Source organism: Halyomorpha halys, unplaced genomic scaffold (genome assembly GCF_000696795.3).
Source record: "Halyomorpha halys isolate HHAL.00 unplaced genomic scaffold, Hhal_1.1 Scaffold58.1, whole genome shotgun sequence".
NCBI lineage: Eukaryota > Metazoa > Arthropoda > Insecta > Hemiptera > Pentatomidae > Halyomorpha > Halyomorpha halys.
Genome location: NW_027110919.1, coordinates 2,297,104 through 2,312,381, shown reverse-complemented (window position 1 = coordinate 2,312,381; position 15,278 = coordinate 2,297,104). Strand labels below are relative to the sequence as shown.

The following is a 15,278-nucleotide window of genomic DNA, read 5'->3' as shown; positions in this document are numbered from 1 at the left end:
TAGCAATAAAAATGTTCCTTAGGACATAATTCCCTTCATGGCTGTCTGAATGGTTATTGCAGATTGACCTTGTTAGATTATAGTGGGCTATAGTCGCTGTAGCAACGAGAAGCTATTACCAATAGCGATATTTGTATTTTGGACATACTATAATAATAAAATAGGTCGAAAATTAATGTGAGGTGTATAATTATATATATGTATGTATAATTAATCATTATAATGAGGTGTATAAAAACAAAATGACTGTTTTATCAAATTGAAGATTTCAAAAGACTAAATATTTTAATTCTATTTAATACTACTACTACTACTAGTGTGGCTCTACAATCCAGTGTCGAATCCTGGACCCTCCAGCAGCTTCTACAAATTGTCACGGTCCTTGCAGCCGCCATCCAATTCCGAAGCCCCAACATATTTATTGCATCAGCAGCAACACCATCGCAGCTTTGGTCTTCCTCTTCCCTTGGTACCATGGAGTGGCTCCATCAGTAATTGTCTTGGTGGATCCTCACTGCCCATCTCAGTCTTGCAATTTTCATCACTCGAACTACATCGAATGGTTTTTCCTCCTTTTCCACTCTCCTCTTATGAGAATACCACCATATATACGTCTGAGGATTCTTCTTTCAAAGGCCAGGAGTTCCTGTTCACAAGGTACACGGGAGGTAGTCCAAGTCTCACAACCATACAAGACTGGGCGCACTATCGTCTTATAAAGAAAAAGCTCTACTCCGGAACTGCCTCGCCGTAAAAAAATAGCACCGATTTGCTGCTATGATCCGAGGCCGAGTCAGGCGATCAGGCGATAAACTTGGGTTTATAAGCGTTGAATACCTGAAGGTATGGCCATTGACATTGTTGAAACTATTAATACATATTTTTAAAATTAAATTTTATTTGAATTGTAATTTCAATTTCAGGACTCCGATATAATGAATAGCCAGAGTACTGTAGAAGTTCTTCTCTGGGGCATGATCCTTGGGTGTTTCTTGTTGCGTTTCATGACACTTGGTACAAAGATAAATCGGAAATATCGTAATTTGTCTGTCCTCATTACTGAGCAGGTATTGTTTATGTCAACAGTAATTGTCATTAATGTTTGTTTTTTAAGTTGTAATTTATACTATTTTCAAATTATTTTAGATAAATTTGTATTTACAAATTGAACAGAAACCGAATAAAAAAGAAGAGCTGATGGTGGCAAATAGTGTGTTAAAGCTTGCAGCTGACCTATTGAAGGTAAAGTATTAAATTGATAAGCTCATCATTATTCATTCTGTTCACAACAAATCCTTTAGTTTTACTGAACAACAACTTAATTTTGGAGGCTAAATTAATGGCTAAATTAATTATAAAAATGTTTCTTGGCAATATACCACTTAAAATGATATAATTGAAAACTGGATTTGCTTATTTTGCTCCTTAACTTCAAATTCCACCAAATGTTGACAGAAATTAGCATCATGGAAAATACATTAAAATAACACTTAATCTATATAGTACTAAATTGAAAGTTTTGGGGTTTCCCCACAATTTTGTACATTTTGAGTTTGTTTGCACAAAATTGCATGTTTTAATCTTTTTGGGAAAAAATTTGATTTTTGTTGCATAGAATTTAATGTTTGAGCTAAATTTCTCATAAAGGTGTATGTATGCTATTTATTCATTCCATTATTTTTTTCTTTATTTATTTTATTTTTTAAAATTAACAATAAAGCACAATAAAATTGACTGATAAAGCAATGCATTGATTAACAAAAAAAAAACACGTAAACACAAGTGAGGAATATTCTTAAAATAGTATTAACCAGTGGTTTTGTCTTACTAAGAAAAAGACTCTATGGAATTAGCTTGTTAACATTTTTAACTTGGATTCCCAGTCCACCTCCAATTCTTCATTCTTCCATCTGATGTACAGTAGTTGTTAATTAAAAAATTAATTGTATCACTTTAGATCACTTCATTTTGTACTTATCTAGCTTAAAAATTGTATAGCCTCCACAATATTGTATTGCCTTGTATAGCCCTAATAGTCTAAACTGTAATATTTACATTTTACTAGTGACTATCATTTTTATGTGTTATTTTGGCACCAATAGATGTTGTCATCTGGTCAGACCTTATTGGATGTAATTTTTTAAATGAATAAAATTTAAAAAAAAAACATGTTTGTATTATTTTAAACAAAAAAAAAAATGGTCTAACCAATTTGAATATATCTATACATTTCTAATTAAACTTATAAAAGTTTTTCTTCATTGGCTTATTATTTGTTAGTTTTTGATTATTTGTTTGTAAATTCACAATTGAAAAGCTAAGTAGAAGTTCATATTTTATTTTTTATGATTTCAGGAGCTGGAATGTCCATATAAGATCTCTGGTATTTCTGCAAACCCTTATTTGTACACTATTACTAAAGTTGTTATCCTAAGTGCAGTTTCTGGCGTACTTTCAGAAATGTTGGGTTTTAAACTTAAACTGCATAAAATCAAAATTAAATGAATAGTTGTGTCATTAAGACGTATCTAGCATTTCCCCTCAACCTTGACATTAAGTTAAGGTATCGTAATGATAATTTGAAGAATGAAGCATGTGATGCGAATAGCTACAAAGAGTGTTTGTCTAGGTAGAAATTAACTTATCACTTTTAAGACTTATTTTCAGAATAATGTTCCTGCATTGTACTACATCACAATCTACTCAACCCTGCCCTTATTAGCCATTCTTAGTAATTAGTCTTGAGGAGTTGATGCTATAGGCTTTTGGAGACTTACCATTGTACTTTTTGAGTTTTCTCAAAATATTTCGTCTAGCTCAATTTTTTTTTAGAGAAGTTTTAATATTAGGATGTCTTCTCGATTAGGATATTTGAGTAGTTACAATAAAATTATATTAGCCAATTAAATATTGTGATGTATAGTTATTATTCCAACATATCCTTATCGGTGAATAATGTTGTTAATAATATTGATCTCATCTATCAGAAAATGTTATTGACGGACTAGCACGGGATAGTTTCCTGAACAAAGACTAGATTATCAATTTTTTTTTAACTTGTTTGTATTGTATCCTGTTATCATTTGTTTAATAAAGTATTTATCTTGTAAATATATTGATATATATTTATATATTACTGATCATAGTAATTTATTAAAAGTAAAAATACTTATTATAATGTTACGACTTTTTTTTTTCCCATTGACTTCAGTATTTTTGTGAAGTCAATTTGATTATTGTTATTTGACAGTTTTAAGCCAATATTATTGCTTATATTTATTTTTAATAGTATTTTATAATTGTTAATGTTGACTATTAAAGATGCAATTGATAAATCTTGTCAATATTCACTATCAACTGGAGTTTGAATTATAAATGTGTGCAAGACAGAGGGAGACATCTTAATATTGTGATCATTTCATCAAAAATAAATGTTATTTTACAAAAAGAATTGATTATTATTATTGTGATTCTCCTTTTCTATTTATTCATACAAGCCTGTATAAGAAGTATACAGTATTGTGAAAAATTTTAATCCCTATTTCCTAATGGAATACACATTTTAAAGTTTGATTCTAAACAACCAAGCCCATATGATGGTCCACGTGTATGTGAACAAAGTAGCTCAAAAATGAATTACTAATTATGGTTGTTATTTATATGTCTGCTGTGTTTCTGCTACACTTTGCTCTAAAATTGACCTACCAGAAATTCTCCTTTAGATTTTACACCTTTTATTTATTTATTTTTTTTTTTTATGATTTTCTCAAAAACATCTCAAACTGTTTTAGTTATACTTATCGCTATAGTATCTACTGGATCTTATCCTTTTTGAAATATTCCAGCAGGGCTTAAACGCCTAATTTTCAAAGTGGTCTCTAAAGTACCTTTCATTTTATTTATTATAAATAATTAATCATCGCTTATAGTATAAAATAAGAATGGATAAATATGAACCATGATAGAATTTGATAATTAATGTAAGGAGAAATTTATTTTTGGGTTGAAAACGAATTTCAAGAAATAAGAGCAGTAATGAAGATGTCTAATATATTGTAGGAAATCCAAAGATTCTAGAAAAATTATAATTAATATGTTAGATAATCTAAAATCCCAACATTCTAGAAAAATTATAATTTATATATTAGATAATGTAAAATATAAAGTTATAAAAGGTAATGGAGAATCATGACAAACTGAGTTTTTAAATAAATGTTTTTTTGTAATGTCAAAAATCGTTTTTAATTTCACTAACTTATAAATGGGATTATTATCATCATGAATAATACAAAATGTGAGTTTTAAATTGAGCATTAATGAAATTTTTGCTTTAAATCGAGCAAGGATTAATTTCTATTTAAAGTAGGGAGTAAGTAAAAGTTGTGTGGTGTGCACATTGCACTAGATTTTTATTATCAAATTTTATTAGTCAAAAATTGTTCTATTGATAATTATTTTGTTAAATACTTGCAGAAATAAATAACATAAGGAGTAGGTCAGATTCTGAAAAGTCTATATCGGTGGAAGGCAAAGAATCCCACCATGGATTGAAGTGGTGAAAGTAATGTCTATTGAAAGTAAAAATTTATTAATAACTAAGCTTGTAGTAAAAACTATACCAACTAAATTTGTATAACTTTATAAAATTTTAAAACACATTAATTTATTTCTCCTATAAAATTTACCAAAACGGAGTTATGAGGTTTTCATTTGTTTATTGTTAATTGATAGCTGTTAAGATTTTTATACATCCTATTACAACAAGATATTTCATAACTTATTAATTTTACATCAATAAAATAAAATAAAATTTTATTGTTTTAGTTCACAAGGTCTTCTAAATTCTTGGCCTTTTGCACGAAACCATATGGTACAAACTAAAACAAAAAAAAATATGATCAATTATTTTAAGTAAATCATCAAATTTTTTTTATAAATCCTAAAATTTATTAGAGTACTTAATTCCAATATCAGTGTCAAAGGTTCAAAATTGACTTCCAAATTAGAAATGTATTTTAAGTTAAAACTTTCAACGATTTATTGATTCATTTAATTACAGGAATGTTGCAGTGTTTTGTAAATTATGAATTTTTATTTAATTCATTTTAAATCTACTTTTTCTTTTTAACAATCAATTTGTATTTTTTTTTATGGTCAATGAATTCAGTTGCGAAGATTGAATAATATTCAAGTTCAAATTCAAAATTTTGATTTTTAATATATTTTTGTGATAATTATTTCTATTTGTGATATAGACAAAATTATGAACAAATTCTTCAAAGTAAATTATCAAGTTTTTTTTTTTTAAATTGTAAAACTTACTAAAGTAATTTGTGTTGATATCAAGTGAAATAATCAAAATTTACTTCCAAATCAAGAATAAATGTTTATAGATTTGTTTAAAAAACAAAGGAAAGAGGCAGTGTTTGCTGTGGACCACTGAGCCAGAAATTTAACCATGTGCAAACTATCTCCACTTCCAACCTTAGGAAAATGACTGTATGAATGAGGCGGAAGTGAAACTTCCATAAAAAAATTTTAAATTATTTTACTTAAAATTGCATTTTGAGACACTGCAACTCATAACTGTACGAAAATGTTGGCTTGTAATAAAAATTTCACTCTGTTTTGTTTTTAATGTCGATTAGACTGATTATTCTGAATCCTAACAATAACAAGAAATAACAAATAAATGAAGGGGAAAGTGATATAATATTACTCTAAAAAGTGTGCTATAAGCAAAAGATGAAATATTTATTTCAAAAGTAGGGATCAGTGGTACTCCTCTATGTTTTACCTCAGTTATGATAAAATATCAGACATTTTAGGAAATCTAGAGACTTGTTTGATAAATGCTCTGTAAGCACAGCAATTTGGTTGGAAAATTTGTAACTGGAGGATGTAGGAAAATTAAGAAATAACAGAGGTTATGAAGATGTGAGGCTGAGGTATGTGGCAGAATGATTATGGTGACAAAGGTTAAGATCCTGACTTTTTAAGGTGAGGACCCAGGTTCGACTAGATTGCAATGCCCAATCAGTGGTAGCTTACTTATAAAATGAGTGTCTCCAACAAGAGATATAATGAGAAGGTTAAACTTTAAAAAAAAGGGAGCTGTCTGTAGGAGGCATCGCCTTAGCACCTATGGGGGACGGAACTCCCTACTAATAATTGATAAAATAATGTGACTGAAGGCTGTTCAATTCAATAGACTGGATAGATGTAATTTTTTAGATAAAACTAGCTTATATACAAAATTTTTCATAAAATTAAATAAATAATGAAAATACTTACTCCATTTAGTTCCTACCACCACTGGACAGGCGCCATGGAAAGTTCTTTCATCTTTTCTATTGTCGGGTAACGTGTTATACCATAAGATTGCGGAACCTTTTTCTGGCCACACCCCCGTGTTCAGTTTGGTAAAAACGGTTGCTCCCCCTTGATCAACATCGTTCAACTAAGTTCATAATTAACTGTTTCAGTATCATCATTTAAAATTCTAAAAACCTCTTTATATCCTACTAAAAATTCATAATTGCCTAAGAACTATCTACTCACATAGTATAATAATGTTGCGATTCTGTCTCCATCTTTCATATGAGGCATTCCATAATCCTGAATCAAATGAATTTTAAGACAATGTATACATTACGTTAGTTATTAGTTAAATATTAGACAAATAAACTAAAAGGTTCTAATCTATAAAGGGATTTCTATAATGAATTGTCATAGTGAAATTCTTTCAAATAACATAATTGATAATAAGGTTGGCCGAATGGTTAAGAAGAAAAAAAATTCAACAACTTTGTACAATTCAAAATAAGATAAATTTTGTAGTAAAGTAAAATGAATAGATGTTTTGAGATCTTTAATTATAACATACCTGTAAAGAATCCAAATGAGGCTTATAATGCCCTCCAATGGCATAATTTACTACCTGAAGGTCTTCGGCCCTATAGGGATCAAGTTTTGTCATGTGTTCAGCCCTTAGTAAAATAGTCCTCAGCATTGGATGTTCATTATGATTAATCCAACTCATATGCCCTATTCTGCTGTTTGAAAAAGTACCTCCTTCATCTTTAGGATTTACCACTAATGCTGAATGTAACTGCAAAATATTTTCAATACTCTTTAAAGATGTTTTTACTATTATATCACTCTTAAACATATATATGATGCTTTCTTTATCAAATTTGACACCCAATTCTCTTTGAATCAATAGATTCATGTCAATTACTTCCACAAGCTGATCACCAGTAAGTTTTAAGTGAGTGGGCTTGATTTTTAATGTTTTTTACATTAGTTTGGATTCATAATTTTGTTTATTTTAGAATTTCATTTATTAGAAATGTATCTTTTTATTTAACAGATTTTTAACAAGGATTAATCCAAATTGTTTTGAATCTATTGGAAAGGAAAGAATATCTTAGGCTGTGAGATGATTTTGGTGTATTTATTACTTGTGGGATTATAGTTAACATGGCAAGTCTACCATTCTTCCCTAAGGCAGTTGAAAACTGAAAACTATATCACAATGCCTGATTAGGAAACACGATGTAGGGTGCTCATTTGTTTTATAGTTTGATGCAAATCTAACTTATATACTCAACAATAAACGTGTACTTATTCAGTTAAACATTATTTGAGGTATTGAATTTTAAATTCACCCATGTCCATTTTAAAATTTTAAACTTTTTAAAAATTAAATGTTTTATACTAGGTTATTTTAACTCACAAAAAAAAAAAGATTTTCCCTCGTTATAATCTAGTATCAAAACTGCCATTTAAATATATAACAGAATCAAAAATTTGAAAATGGGTTTGATAGATTTTGGAATGCAATACCTCATTTGTTGGTTCTTAATTACATTAGTGTTTTTGAAATGTACAAAACAAAGTATAGAAAGAAAAAATGAGCACACAAGAATTCTAGCAACAAATATAATAAAGAGAACCTTAATTTTTTATCTAAAAGTAAAACCTTTAAAATAGAAAGAAAAATGAATAAAATAAAATTTTCTTAGTGATAAAAAAGAATAATACAAATAATAAAGGAAGTAATATAAAGAAAAGTGAAGGATTTTTTTTTTTTTTTTGCTGATATATATATAGATTTTTTTTCTACCTTTGGTATGGCCAGTTCTTTTAAGAGTTCAATTTCTGAATCATACAGTGCTTCCTTAAAAAGAATAATCTTAGGATTTAAAAAAACATCTTCTTCCTTCATTGGAGCTAACCTGAAATATTATGACAATGAATGTTTATTTTTTTATTTAATAATTTATTTATTGTTATTTACAACTGTATACAAATATATATAACAAGTAAATTTGCTGTAGGTGACATAATAACATGATACAAACATGTGGAGAATCTACTCACTGATAGAACTCCAATAACATTTCTAGAGGAAAAGATCTCAAAGCCATCTTCTTTTCAGACGCCTAGGAGGATTATTAGGTAATGAAGGAGAAGCCAGATTAGAAACAAGTGGATTTGGGTGGTTGGGAAGTTTATCATGGAAGGAATGGTATCTGGTTCTGGCCTAATCGGCAACATATGGAACATTGAGGTCCTGATGGATGACTTGATTTGTGACAAATTAAGGAGCATTAAGGATTTCGGACTGTAAGGATTGGATTCAGGAGGAATTTGATGGTTAGTGGAGCCCCAAAGCTCAAATCTGTATGTCCAGATAGGCCTTATAATAGTCATGTAGATCAGTCTTTTGTAATGGATTGGCAATTTAGACCGTTTGTTTAGTAAATGTTGTAATAGTCGGAATCGACGAGCAGTTTCTTGTCTTTTTAGTCTTGTAAGAGGATTCCATGTCAGTCGTTTGTTCAGATGTAGTCTTAAGTAACAGCTCTGTTCGACAGGAATAAGAGGGGTATTATTAAAGGATACTGTAGGGCAAAAATGGGTTTATGAGGAAGAGTAAATGTGATTTGGTGGGATTTATTGGAATTAATTTTAATCCTCCAGCTTTAGCACCATTCTTCAAGGATGGTGATGTGGGATTGGAGTGTTTGGGATACAATGTAAGGATCATTATTCACTGATAATAGACATGTGTCATCGGCATACATGGTGAGGATAGTGTTAGAATGGGTTCGGATGTCAGCTGTGAAAACTGTATAAAGGATAGGACCAAGGATACTACCGTGAGGTACACCAGTAGACTGACGGAATAGAGATGAATAAGCGCTGTTGTGATTTATTTGAAATAATCTGTCGGAGAGATAAGAATGGATAATGAGGAAGTATGTAGGGGATAGGAATTTACGGATCTTGTATAGCAGTCCTGGGTGCCAGACTCAATCAAAAGCCTATTCTACATAAGAAAGACTCCTGAGCAGTACATTCCGCGCTCTAATGAAGACGAGACAACATCAACCACACGATGGCATTGCTGGATAGTGGAGTGGGATGTTCGGAATCCAAACTGGTGATCTGGGATTATGTGGTTGGAATCAAGGATAGGGTACAGGCGATTTAAGATGAGTTTCTCAAGGATTTTGCCCATGATAGGTAACAAAGAGATAGGACGGTAGGAGGATGGGTATTCAGGCGCCTTTTGATGTTTGGGAATCATTTTGATTATGGATAATTTCCATGGGTCAGGAAAATAAGTGGATCTGAGTACAGCATTGTAGATATAGGTGAGGAATAGAACAGATTTTTGAGGAAGATGTTTTAGAATATGGGATGTAATTAGGTCATAATCGGGAGCTTTGCGGGTAGGTAACTTCTGAATGATGTTGGATATTTCTGAAGGATGAAATGCTTTAGGAGGAAGGGTCATTTGGAGTGGAATGTTTAATTCTTCTTCAATTTATTCGATGTGGCTTGGATTAAGAATGTCAGGGTGTGGGTCAAATGTTTTTGAAAGGTGCTGATCGAATACCTGAGGTTTTTCATGGTCCAATTTTGTACATGTTGACAATGAATGTAAATTATATTTTAGGGTTAAAAATAATAAAAGATTTGGAAATATGTAATATTTCTGTGGAATTATTGAAATAATGAATATTTTCAGGAAATTTTATAGTGAATAAGTTTATTTTGTTAGTAAACTTATAACATTCAAAATATAATAATTTATAATACATAAAATGCATTATTATAATAATATGAACAATTTTTATTTGCTATCCTATAATGAAATAAGTTCTTTTAATTACATATTGAGTGCTTTAATTTATTACCTTAAAAATGGAATATCGTTATGAACATAGCGGCACTTTAGTTGTGAAGTGATTTTAACTGAAGGTGAAATAGCTTTTCTACAAATGTCTCTGTGCATCATTTCCCAGTATGGTGTTGTCAGAATCTTTTCCTGTGATAGTTTTGGAAATTATCAATCCTTTTAAATAAAATTCTCAACTATCTCATTTAGCCAAAAGTATAACATAGAGCTCTAGGGAAATTACTGTAAATATAAAAATTCGATCTTGAAAATTTGGTGAATTTTTACAAGTTAAACTTCAAATTCTTTTAGTTTTAGAATGGTTTTATTAATTGAAAAAGTTATTCAAAAATAAATCTTATCCTATTATTCTCTTAATGAACAATGAAATCATACGATAATTATTATAACCATATAATAATCCATGAATAGAAAAATAATACCGAAGTATGATAATATTAGGAAAATAAAATAACTTAAATAAATAAAGCACCTCTGTTTTTGGAACTTCTTTTCTGTTAAGCATATAGGTGTAGTACTCTATATTACCAGGAGCATGTGTGTTATTTGGATAGTATTTTAATAATTCAATAGTAATATTGAGAGCTCCAGTAAGATCTCCTGAAAGAAAAATGGATTTATCATTAAAATGGAATATTATTTTGTTGTTATCAAACTTAGTCAATTTTTAACCTGTTTATGGATGATGGTGTGTCTTTTCTCATGGACTGAAAGGGAGAAATGTATCGCTAGTAAAAAGTGGTAATCAGTGTACCCCTTTTTCAATAAATGAGAAACTATATTTTCATTCTTGGCAACAATTAAGTTAAAATTTAACCCACTCTCTTGCAATATCAACTATAACCTTGTTAGAAAGTGTGTCCTGTTAATAACTCTGTACTCAAAGAAAAGGGAGGTAATTATGAAAATTATTTAATTTGTAATTCTTTTAACCTTCAATTGCCATGTCTATGTTTCCTTCATAATTAGACGTTGGTGACTGTCTCCTCTCCTAGATGCCTTTTTTTTTTGTAATAGCAAGTAGAAAATTGAGGTCCAGCATGAATGATCAGAGGATAAATCAAATTTACCATCCAACTTCAAAGTCCCTATTTTTCAATTTTTGTTAAGTGAGAATATTCTGATGCAATTCTGCTTTGCCACCAATAGATTCTCAAAATAATGCAATCTATCAAACTTAATTCTATTTCTTTCTGAATCAATTGCTAAGTGAAAACCAAAATTAACACCATTTATTACTCTTCCCCATTTGTTACCCTTACATAAATAAGGGTTCTATAAATGAATGGTAATTCACACTGCCGGAATACCTTTAAAATTACTTATTTTCAAGAATTTGTAATTGTTTTATCAATCATTTTTTAACTAACCCAATTGGTAAGCTGAATATGCTTTAATGCCAAGTGATGTCTCTATTATGTCTGGATTTGCTGGATTTCTCTCTTTACAGAATCTTTCTAGAGCCTCATCCATCCAAGAGTAAGCACGATAGAAATCGTTTTTTATGTATGATTGGACACCCATTGCATAGCAATCATTAGCTGAAAATTTTAAAAAACGTTTTGAATAATAATTATAAATGGAAATCCTAGTTTAATAATTGTAACAAAAAGTAACATTCTGTCCTATCTCTAGGCATTTGCTTTGTTTAGCTGTTCCAATAAAGCTATAAATCTATTGTTAATTTTAGGCAAAATATGTATCAGTTTATGTTTTGTTTTGAGTTTATTTTATTCACTTAGTATATTTTGAGTTCATAATTTTATCAAAAATGTTTCAGATTAATTTAAAGATTTTATCCTAGCAGAATTAGAATAAATCAGCTATTAAATGCGGTATTCTTTATTGTTTTGAGTACTGAATTAACGTCTTCTTAAAATAAATGTTGTTTATTAGTTGTAGCTTTTTCATTGTTTTAAAATTCTTTCTTGAAATAAATGTAGTAGCATTTTAATTATTTTAAAGTTTATTATTTTTTACGTTTGTAGTTAAAATAATTATCTATTTGGTATAGGCTAGATATAATCTGTATATCTGTACATCGATAATATAATTACTTATATTTAAAATTAAAATAAAATGTTTATTTTGTTTTTGTATCCCTTTTATTAGTTTACATAAGTAGTGAAGAAAGATAAATTAAAAACTGATTGGAGAAGTTTGTCGGGGTTGCGGTCAGCAAAGACCATATTTATTTATGTTATGCCGACGTTTCGACCTGAGTTTCAGGTCATCATCAGGGTTTATAGCGTAGAAGGTAGGCCTGCAACTGATTGTGAATTAAATAAATTAAAAATAAATAAATTAAAAACCAATAAATTAAAAACTATTGATATACATAAATTTATGCATAATGTAGGTAGTCTTTCATTGTTAAAAATGTGTAAGCAAATAAATAGCAATAATTACCTGATAACTGTGATGGATATTGAATGCCATTTATAATTCCATTGGCCAGAGAAGTTATTTCAATGTTGTATGTATCAGAGATTAAGTTTATAGCATCTGATGATCCTGTTAGGTCTTGTTCACTAGGAAAGTCTGTTGAGCTTTTAAGTTCAGTCATTTTGCTTTTAACTTCTGTAATTTATAAAATTACTGAGTAAAAGGTTTAGTAGAGTTGCCTACAGTGGCTTAAGTACAATTTTAGAAGCACATAACTCTAAAAGCTTCTCCATCTAAATTTGAAGCTATTACCATGTTTTATACATAGCAATACAGTGTAGTTTTACTACTAATAATATAATATAATTAGGTATGCATTTATAAAAAAAAAAAATCCTCTTCTCTGATTCAAGGTTCCTTCTTTGAACCGAGACCCATGAGATTTACCATCTTTCAACTTGCTATTTATTTATTTATAATTTTTTTTCTGCATGGAATCACTGAGTGCTTTTTGTGTTAGCATAACATGTATTAATCACCTTTATCTTTATTTGCAATTGTAAACAAATTATTATGTAAGCGCTATTTAACTTGCCTAAATTAAAAAAAAAAAAAAATCAATAAGATTTAAACAGCAAATATACTAATGTTATTTCTGCCCTTGTGGGTTTTTATCAGAGCTCAACACAAGCTATATGTTTGTGAATATACATATAATCATAGAAATTAGAATTAGAATATAATCAGGAATGTATAACATTAAAGAATATTAATATTACATTAAAAATTAAACAGTGGAACACTATTGGGTGTTGATAAAATCAATTTTTACATAAAAAAAAGAAAAGATTTTTCATTTATATTTCACAAAACTAATTTTGTTTACATTATTTAAGAATGTTTCTAAATGAAAAAATAATGAAGCTCGGTTTTATTATGCTATTATTATACACTTTATACTATATATAGTATACCCTATAATATACATGAATCCACTTCATTTAATGAATCAGCAAATTATACCTTGTATCAAACTATCAGACAAAACGTTTTCCACACTACTCCATTCTATTAGAATCCTTCTAACAAGATGAAAACTGCTAAATGGATCGCTTAAATATCTCGTTGTTTTCTCATGTTCCTTTTCTAGCTTTTCAATTTGTCTGTAATTTAAATGTTTTCACCTATTAAATCTTATATTTGGCATTAAATTATTTAATATCATTCATTTATTTCTATCTATTATATGTATTATTAATTAGTTAAATATAAGTTCTCAATGACCTCACAACCATTGTTAAAGCAAAAAATAACTTTTACTATCTTTCATTTTTGAAAATAACATTTGTGCTTTGTAAAAACTTCTTTTAATTTTAGCTAGGATTTTTTCAACAAGGTATGCCAATGAATGTTTTGGTATATATGGATTTGGACAGTAAGGTACTTGAGAATTATGTATTTAAAAAATAAAATTTACTTTAAAAATAAATATTTTTACCATTTACTGTGTAATTCGTATCCCTGGCCCTTCAAGGATTGTATTAGTACAGATTTAATTTGATTTAATATGTACATTTATTTAGTTGTTCTTTATGTTACTTACTTCATAATAAAACAAATATATGTGTATCAGTAAATCTTGCATTTTGTATGAATATATATAGTAGGTATTCCTGTTAAATTAAATGAAGTACTTAATTTCTGAATTCTACATTTTTTTTTTTTTTACCCTCAGCCTAAAGTAATCCTGTAGCAGATTTCATATATCAACTTTTAAGTACACATTGGCAGATTTTAAGACACAAAGATAATTTTATCAAAAAGATTTAACTTTATAATAAAAATCCTGAGTGATCCTTACTTTCCATAAGAGTTTTTACTAAGATAAACTGCAAATTATTTTTTTATCGTAGAAATCACATTCATGATAATAAGAAATCTTATGAAAATTAAGTGAGTATCACTTAAGATTTATATTATTAGAATTACCTTTAAATAAGTTAAAAGTATCTTTTTTATCTAGTTTTACCATTTCACTATTTCATTAATACAAAATAAAATTTCACCATGACTTTAAAATAAAATAATTGTTATATTGTGTTAAAAAAAGTCCTTTTTTTATAATATAAAAGTCGAGATAAATTCATTTTCATTTTCTGTTGTTTTTAAATAAAATATATTTTTAAGATAGAGACTAGGAGTTCTGTTCCGGACGTCAGAGATTCAACATCGCGGTGTCTCGTTTGATCTTTTGAACAATAGAGTTATTGTTTTGTGTACGCTGCCGGGTATGTTTAGTGTACTACTGAGAAAACTGGCCAACTGCAGTCTACGACTTCTAATATTTGTCTTCTAGATTTCTTCGAAGAAGAAAAAAGGGTTATGAAGTCGGAAGAGCTTCAAATGGAAGCACAACAAAGTTCCTCAGCGGAGGTAAGCAATACAAATGCTAATCATAATTTACCAATTATTGAGGCCAACATTAATACAGATAATAGTTGGTATTTAGTGACAGGGCGCAAACGTTCATCAACTATAAATCAAGATCCGAGAAAATGTCCTAAAAAAGATGAATTGCCACTCGATAACAGTTTTGGTGCTCTATCAACGAATAACGATTCTGAAACTAGTAATAATTTGTCAACTAATAATAATGGTTCTGAAACCGTTAAAAAAACTG

At 29.0% G+C, this 15,278-nt stretch overlaps 2 protein-coding genes across 2 annotated transcripts in view; one reads left to right on the top strand and one right to left on the bottom strand.

Moving 5' to 3' along the window:
- The window catches only part of phtf (putative homeodomain transcription factor), a gene marked incomplete in the record, with an annotated part of 19,668 nt that extends 16,217 nt beyond the window's left edge, over positions 1 to 3,451 (top strand). The window contains 4 exon segments of the mRNA XM_067049022.1: positions 820 to 843; positions 924 to 1,067; positions 1,147 to 1,242; positions 2,356 to 3,451. Of these exon segments, the coding sequence (XP_066905123.1) occupies positions 820 to 843; positions 924 to 1,067; positions 1,147 to 1,242; positions 2,356 to 2,505 (414 nt within the window).
- A 1,131-nt stretch (positions 3,452 to 4,582) lies between these two features.
- The window catches only part of LOC112210575 (prolyl 4-hydroxylase subunit alpha-2), a 23,054-nt gene continuing 12,358 nt past the window's right edge, over positions 4,583 to 15,278 (bottom strand). The window contains exons 3-12 of the mRNA XM_024360322.2: positions 13,622 to 13,761; positions 12,623 to 12,793; positions 11,584 to 11,754; positions 10,686 to 10,813; positions 10,212 to 10,342; positions 8,129 to 8,240; positions 6,887 to 7,111; positions 6,562 to 6,618; positions 6,295 to 6,460; positions 4,583 to 4,877 (exon numbers count right to left, since the gene is read on the bottom strand). Coding sequence (XP_024216090.2) covers positions 4,813 to 4,877; positions 6,295 to 6,460; positions 6,562 to 6,618; positions 6,887 to 7,111; positions 8,129 to 8,240; positions 10,212 to 10,342; positions 10,686 to 10,813; positions 11,584 to 11,754; positions 12,623 to 12,793; positions 13,622 to 13,761 — 1,366 coding nt within the window. The 3' untranslated portion in view covers positions 4,583 to 4,812. The remainder of the gene's footprint in view (positions 4,878 to 6,294; positions 6,461 to 6,561; positions 6,619 to 6,886; positions 7,112 to 8,128; positions 8,241 to 10,211; positions 10,343 to 10,685; positions 10,814 to 11,583; positions 11,755 to 12,622; positions 12,794 to 13,621; positions 13,762 to 15,278) is intronic.